The sequence below is a fragment of the Dipteris shenzhenensis genome, chromosome 20, assembly GCF_047967505.1.
Source record: "Dipteris shenzhenensis isolate YYH24624 ecotype China chromosome 20, Dip_SZ_1.0, whole genome shotgun sequence".
Classification (NCBI taxonomy): Eukaryota; Viridiplantae; Streptophyta; class Polypodiopsida; order Gleicheniales; family Dipteridaceae; genus Dipteris; species Dipteris shenzhenensis.
The window spans coordinates 10,265,700-10,273,172 of NC_141615.1; the positions used below are offsets into that span (position 1 = coordinate 10,265,700).

General features: G+C 42.7%; 1 protein-coding gene across 2 annotated transcripts; it reads left to right on the plus strand.

Annotated features, from left to right (window-relative positions):
* The first annotated feature begins 1,876 nt into the window (after nt 1-1,876).
* Nucleotides 1,877-5,438, plus strand: LOC147889254 (proline-rich receptor-like protein kinase PERK1). 2 transcript variants are annotated; one of them, XM_087391193.1, is made up of 8 exons: nt 1,877-2,302; nt 2,762-3,148; nt 3,241-3,330; nt 3,430-3,500; nt 3,628-3,698; nt 3,790-3,943; nt 4,022-4,182; nt 5,180-5,438. In XM_087391193.1, the coding sequence occupies exons 1-8, from the start codon at nt 2,149-2,151 to the stop codon at nt 5,340-5,342; spliced, it is 1,251 nt and encodes a 416-aa protein (XP_087247319.1). In that variant the 5' UTR covers nt 1,877-2,148; the 3' UTR covers nt 5,343-5,438. The 2 variants fall into 2 exon arrangements, with proteins under 2 accessions (XP_087247319.1, XP_087247318.1); XM_087391192.1 differs by having other exon boundaries at nt 3,241-3,500.
* Nucleotides 5,439-7,473: the final 2,035 nt, after the last annotated feature.

Below are 7,473 nucleotides of genomic sequence, written 5' to 3' on the forward strand. Positions count from 1 at the left end.
AATCAGCCAGAGCTTAAAAGTAGAAAAGCTAGATGGGCTGAGTTAGTGCAAGAGTTTGATATACAATTGACATATAGGAAAGGGAAGTTTAATGTGGTAGCAGACTCTCTTAGCCGAATGCCAATTGTTAATGAATAAGTTTTACTCAATTTCAAAATGATTTCCTAGAGTCCTTAAAGGGGAAATGTGAGTTTGATCCTCACTTCTCTGAAATATGGAAAGCAATTAAAAATATCCAACAAATCAAGAGGCTTTCATTGAGGAGTCGCATGGAGATGGCGACACACCACAGGTTGGTGATAAAGGACTCGTGGAAAAAATATACTATTGAAGATGGCTACCTGCTCTACAAGGGTAGAGTATGTGTCCTGGAGGATAATGACATTAGGCGCCAAATCCTTTTTGAATGTCATGACAGTCTGAGTGCTGGACACTCGGGAATTCAGAAGACATATGTGCTTCTGAAAAGACAATTCTTTTGGCTCGGAATAGGTAAGGACGTCCAAGATTATTAACACTATATTAGAGAATTTGGGAATCTCCAAAGTCCCACTTTCAAGTTAAGGGCTAAGATTTAACCATGTGGCCAAAACTTGAACCCTTATTTCAAAGTGGGACTTGGGAGGATTCCCTAATATGGTGTTAAGGATGGATTCCACTTTCAAGTAAAGGGTCCAGATTTGACCATGTGGACAAATCTTAACCATATTAGGAAGTTCCAAACTATTTGAAAAGTCCCAAATGCCCTAATATGTATTGAAGTGCCAAAAATGCTAGGTCAACAAGGTTGAACGCCTTAAGGTAGGAGGTCTCCTACACCCATTGGAGATTCCATCTGGCAAATGGGAAAGCATCTCCATGGATTTCATTGTGCCGGGATTACCTAGGACACAGAGGGGGCACAACTTTGTGTGGGTAATTGTGGATCGGTTGACCAAGATGGCTCATTTTATTCCTATTAGTGAAGATGTTAAAACTCCAGAATTAGCTAGGCTGTTTGTGGAGCATATCTATAAACTGTATGGGCTACCAGCTGAAATTGTTAGTGACCGGGATAGCAAATTTAACAGCCGTTTTTGGAGGGCTGTGTTTAAGAGGTTGGAAACTTCATTGAATATGAGCACCGTGGATCATCCACAGAGTGATGGTCAAACTGAAAGGGTCAATCAGATCATTGAGGATATGCTTCGAGCATATGTAAGTAAACGGCAAACTAATTGGGAACAGTATTTGCCCATATTAGAATTTGCATATAACAGTGCCAAACATTCAAGTCCATTCATGATGATGTATGAATTTCAACCTAGAGCCCCAATGACAGTGGGACTCGAAAAAGAGAAGGTTCAAGCGGCCAAAGACTTTCTTGAGGATATGAATCAAATGCTTAAGTTAGCTAAAGATAGCATAAGAAGAGCTCAAGATACTTCTTCATTGGACTTCAATGCAGACTTTAAAGGGGTTGACTTTCTCTATCTCACCTCTCTCTCTCTCTCTCTCTCTCTCTCCTTTATCTCCTCCAGTCTTCGTCCACACCATTTCCAGTGGATTCCTTTTTGTTTACTTTTTTTATCTTGGGCAGGCCTTATGAATGATTCAATATGATTCACCTTGTTTTGTTGGCCTCGTAGGGCTTAGTACATCTTTTGGGCTTGAAAGAGAAAAATGTAGAATTTAGATTTTCAAAAATTAATTCCTTTTAGTGAGCGGTGTACTTGTGTATCCAACTTTCACTTTCTATTTTCTTCCTTGGAATCTCTCTCTCTCTCTCTCTCTCTCTCTCAGCATTCCGCCCTCTTTTCCATTCTACACATCCAATTCGTCTTCCCCCCCCTTATCTCTTTTCCATTCTACACATCCAATTCGTCTTCCGCCCCCTTATCTCTTTTCCATTCTACGCATCCAATTCCTCTTCCCCCCGCTATCTCTCTCTCAGCTGTCTATCCTCTTTTCCATGCTACACATCCAATTCGTCGTCCCTTTCGATCTTGGGCAGGCCTTATGAATGATTTTCATCATTGATCTTGTTAGATCATGATCAATTCATTATAATCAATCAATGGCGGAGGTCATGATCATGTACTTATAAGAGCTTAATCCGCCACAACTTCCCAAGATCTCTGCTATTCCAAACTGCCCAACTCGGGCTCAATGGCTAATCTGCTCGAAATTGTTCTCTCAGTTGCCCTTGTCATCCTTGTTACCCTCATCTGCGTCTCCTACAAGAAGCGACAGTATCATTTGAGGCAGAAACATGTTTCTCATGGTCCACCGATTCCGACTCAGCCCGCTCAATTATATCACGGTACGTTGATCAAACGTTTCTTGCAATTGTATGATGGTTGTGCAGCTTTTCCCAAGAAATTACGGCATTCCATCCGGTTGTTCACGTGAATAAACGTGAATGATTATGCGCGACGACTCTGTTTATATACGCACTACGTCCGGTTCATGTCTATTGTGAAGGATCTTGCTCCAGTACTGACAAAGAGAATCGACTTCATTTGTCGAATCACAGCTACGTCTGGTCGCCTATTTTTTTGGAGAGCGTTTTGCTTAATCTCTTCACTCGCCTTATCCTTGAAATTCATTGCGTACGCGTTGGTCAAACCAAAACTTAGACAGTGAAATTATAATCGAACATTCCTCAGAATATCTTAAGTAAAATCGATCTCGTGTTTTCTTGAAACGTTATGCGATTCATCAATTGGAGACAAAGCTGTCTGATTTGGTCTCGCTGGATAATCTTCCTTGTCTTCTCCAGCGGGTTCAGAAGTTCTGATCGAGATGCCACCTGATCCACCTCCAAAACATGGCTATGGCTCCATCACTCGTGCTCCCTCAGCTGGAAACTTTACTTATGAAGAGCTGGAAACTGCAACTGGTGGATTTGCAACGTCCAATCTTTTAGGAGAGGGTGGGTTTGGATGTGTGTATAAGGGAGTCTTACCCGCAGGGCTACTTGTGGCTGTGAAACGATTGAAACTTGGTGGAGGACAGGGAGAGAAGGAATTTCGTGCGGAAGTGGAGATTATTAGCAGGGTTCATCACGGCAATCTTGTGTCTCTAGTTGGATATTGCATAGCAGGCACTCAGCGGTTGCTTGTATACGACTATGTCCCCAATGACACTTTGGAGTATCATTTGCATCGTAATTGCCCCTTCCATTCCACTTTTGATGCATTGGCGAACGTTCTGTAATTCTCTTTCACTTTCCAGCTCATGTCCAATTATTTTGAGCAGGGAAAAAGGAAGGGAAAGTCATGGATTGGCCTACTCGGCTAAAGATAGCATCTGGCGCTGCACGGGGTTTGGCTTACCTCCACGAAGATTGTAAGGCTTCGATTCAATTCTTAGACCTTACTAGTCTGAGTTGTAACGCAACGATCGTGCTTTTGTACTTACAAAACGGTATTAGATTGAACACAATAGGTCGTCCCCGAATCATCCATCGTGACATCAAATCGGCAAACATTCTGCTGGATTACAGTTTTGATGCACAAGTAAACGCTCTGACCATTCCCCATCTACACGAAACACATATTTGTGCCCTTTATTGCTCGATCTGTGACTCTTGCATCCAATATTTGTTCATATCTAGTCCAAACTCGTTGTTCTCTGGTCCGTCAGGTCTCTGATTTTGGGCTTGCAAAGCTGACTTGGGACACTCATGTGAGCACCAAGGTGATGGGAACATTCGGGTATGGCAGAATTTATATTTTATGAACACAATTTTCATTGAAGCTCTATCTTTTTAACGCTTCAATGCCGTGCTACGATGGGATCTTTTAGGTACTTGGCTCCTGAATACGCTGCGAGTGGCAAGCTTACAAACAAGTCAGACGTGTTCTCCTTTGGTGTCGTGCTGTTGGAGCTTGTGACGGGACGGAAGCCGGTCGATGCAGCACATTCTTTTGGTGAAGAATTCGACAGTCTGGTGCTATGGGTACGTTTCGACTTCAAGGAAGGCTACCGAGGAAGAAAGGGTCACCAGCTAACCGGTCCGTGCCTACTGTTTCTGTAGGCAAGAACTGTGCTCATGCAAATAAACAGTGAAGAAGACTTGGACCTATTAGCTGATCCTTCTCTGAATGGCGCCTACGACCGGAAGGAAATGTTCCGAATGGTTGAAGCTGCTGCAGCATGCATTCGCCAGTCAGCTTCCAAGCGCCCTAGGATGGGGCAGGTGGGTTTTTCCTATATTGATAATCATTCTGCAGTCTTCATCGATCACCTAGAACTTGGATCATGCCATCAAAGTTTGTTACTGTGCTGCTTCTGTAAAAATTATGGATTCTCCTAGGAAATTTGGAGGAAAGTCTCTCTTCTCTTCCTTCAAAGCTTTCAGAGGAGCAGGCGACTAGCTGGTCTCTCACGATGTGTAACAGCCTCCCCCGAGTCATGAACACGATCATCATGCTGAGTTATTCACAAGGAGCAATTCTTGCATAGAGGGCGGCAGCTGATTTGCAATTAGAGAAACAAGAATTCCCGCACGAGCATGTTACTGACTATGATGGAAACGAAACTCGAATTGACATGAAATGCCTTTCCACTGTACTAGAGAATTTATTTGGATATTTGCACAGTACACAGTCAGCCCATTCTTATTTGCACGAGTCCACACAGTATGGCTGTTTGGGCAGAGCTGATTTTCTTATTTGGTTTTCATAGTGGAATGATGTTAAAAAGCAGGGGTTCTCCCCGCAAATTAAAAAGCAGGTTTTCGTCTGGATTAGAAAGTTTTGGATGTTTCAATGATTCCAAGCTTGCACTTCTGACACTTCAATACTACAGAAATAATTTGTTAAGAGTCGCTGACTTGCCGCATGATTAAAGTCGTGGTATTCGTCTCGAGCACAAATTCAGCATAAAGTACAGGGTAAAGCACAGTGGATAGTAAAGCGTGGCTAATTAATTGACGAATTGCGGTTTCCATGTCACATCTGTTTTTGCTCATGACTTGAAAAGAGCAGTGCATGACAAACAATTGAATAATAGGCTCTTGTGCTCCATTTGTGCAGGGAGGGCCTCTGAGGACTTTCTTTTTCTTTCTGTTGTATAAATCCCACCGGTCCCTTCGGCTTCTTGCCCCCCTATGTACTGGGTTGCACGAGTGGAATGCGTTCGACGAATGTGAGGACCTCATACTTGTGCCTGTGTTTGTGTTTCATGACATGCTGGTGGTGAGGGCGTTAGAGGAAGATGGTGACATTGGCAAAGTCGTAAAGCCTGGCAACAGCAGTGCAGAACTTGGCAGCCCGTACAGTGGAGGTGGCACGGCCAGTGATTTTGGAATCACTACCTCTACTTCTAGTGGTGACTATCAAGAAGTCGCGAGGTAGATCTCAACAATGACAAGGGACAACCTTCAAATATATCAAAAGGCCTCTCATGAATTTGTAAAAACCAACCTCTTTGCCTCCACCTACGTGGAAGTAATTTCTGACAAAATATGAAGAGGGGAGAGGAGAAGAGTGGAGATGAGGAGAGAGGGCACAGCTAGAGAGCACACCACAAATGACTAATTGTACACTAGAATTAGTTGAAAAAATAGAATATATACAAACCCTTTTAGGGTTAGGGTTAGGGGATCTAACCCTTTCCTTTATAGCACTCTATAAGGTTAGTGCTATGCACATATGATCACGTGATGGTGCTATGCACACATGATCACATGATGTTGAGCATGAACTCTCAACACCTTCCCTCAAGATCAACATCATGAAGTAGGCCTTCCCTCAAGATGATGATTCTGGGGAATCGAAGAAGGACTGAGCATTACATTCCATCACACCCCTTTAATGGGAATGTCCTTCCTCTGCATCAAACCAAGAGCTAGTCGGTGTTTCTCGAATAGCTCTTTACCGAGTGGTTTGGTAAAGATGTCTGCAACATTTTCTTTGCTATCACAATGCTGCAGTGTGATGTCACCAAGTAACACTCTTTCTCTGATGAAGTGCTCTCTGACATCAATGTGCTTTGTTCTGGAGTGATATACTGGATTTTTGGCCAATGCTTGAGCCGATTGATTATCACAGTATATTGTTGTTGGCTTTGACTCATCAAAGTAATCTGTTTCTGACAATAGTCTTCTGAGCCATATAGCCTCACATGCACCTGTAGTGAGTGCTCTATATTCTGCTTCAGTTGAAGACAAAGAAACAGTTGGTTGTTTGTTTGACAACCATGATATAGCACCGTGACCAAGGAAAAATGCATATCCCTGTGTCGATCTCCTGGTCTCATGATCTCCAGCATAGTCACTGTCACAGTATCCATGCAACCGTGGATGACTTCCTCTGTATTCTATCCCAAATTGTCTTGTACCTCTGATGTATCGCAAGACTCTTTTGGCTGCATTCCAGTGAGACTGTTTTGGATTTGCCATAAACTGTGCTAGTGAGCTTACTGCATAACAAATATCTGGCCGTGTGATTGTCAAATATATAAGAGATCCAATGAGTTGCCTGTAGTATCTGTCATTGACTGTAGGCTTTTCTGAATCTTTAGTAAGTTTCAAACTCTGTTCCATGGGAGTGGCTGCAATCTTGCAATCTGCCATATGAAACTTCTTCAGGAGACTGTCAACATACTTGAGTTGACTCATGAATGTGCTATCTGAATCTCTCCAGAACTCAATTCCAAGACAATAGTGCATAAGTCCAAGATCTTTCATGTCGAACTCTGCAGATAAGTCTTGTTTTAGCTTTCTGATGAAGCTATCCTTGCTTCCTGTCACAATCAGATCATCTACATACAAAAGTGCAATAGTAATATCTTCCCCTTGAACGTTGTAGTAGAGAGTATGATCTGCATTGGACTTCATGTATCCCAGATCAGCAAAATACTTGTCAATTCTGCTGTACCAACTTCTGGGGGCTTGCTTTAAGCCATAGAGACTTTTCTTGAGATGGCAAACCTTGTTCTCGTTTCCTGGTTCAACATAACCGGCTGGTTGTTGCATGTAGACTTCCTCGTCTAGATAACCATTGAGAAATGCATTCTTGACATCGAGCTGATACACATTCCATTTACTGAGTGTCGCTAGTGATATCAAGAACCGTATGGAATCCATCTTTGCTACTGGAGCATAAGTCTCATCATAATCTTGGCCATATTGTTGTGCAAATCCTTTTGCAACTAATCTGGCTTTGTATCTCTGAATACTGCCATCTGGATTGTACTTCACTTTGTATACCCATTTGTTGGCTATGGCCTTCTTTCCTGGTGGAAGGTCGCATAATACCCAAGTGTTATTTTTATACAAAGCATCCATTTCTTCATTCATTGCAGTTTGCCATTCTGGCTTATCTACTGCGTCTTCGAAGTACACTGGCTCTTCGGTAGCCATGATGGTAGTCATAAGAGCATAGTTGGTGGTTTCCACCTGAATTGCTTTGCCTTTCTGAGCATATGTCAATCTGGCTGGTGGTCTGCTTTCCCTAGTAGACCGTCTGAGCTGCTGTGACGCTG

Coding starts and splice junctions, on each gene's coding strand:
- LOC147889254 (XM_087391192.1), top strand. CDS start 2,149: ATGGCTAATCTGCTCGAAATTGTTCTCTCAGTTGCCCTTGTCATCCTT. Junction 2,303..2,761: donor GCCCGCTCAATTATATCACG/GTACGTTGATCA, acceptor TGTCTTCTCCAG/CGGGTTCAGAAGTTCTGATC. Junction 4,183..5,179: donor AAGCGCCCTAGGATGGGGCA/GGTGGGTTTTTC, acceptor TCATGACATGCT/GGTGGTGAGGGCGTTAGAGG.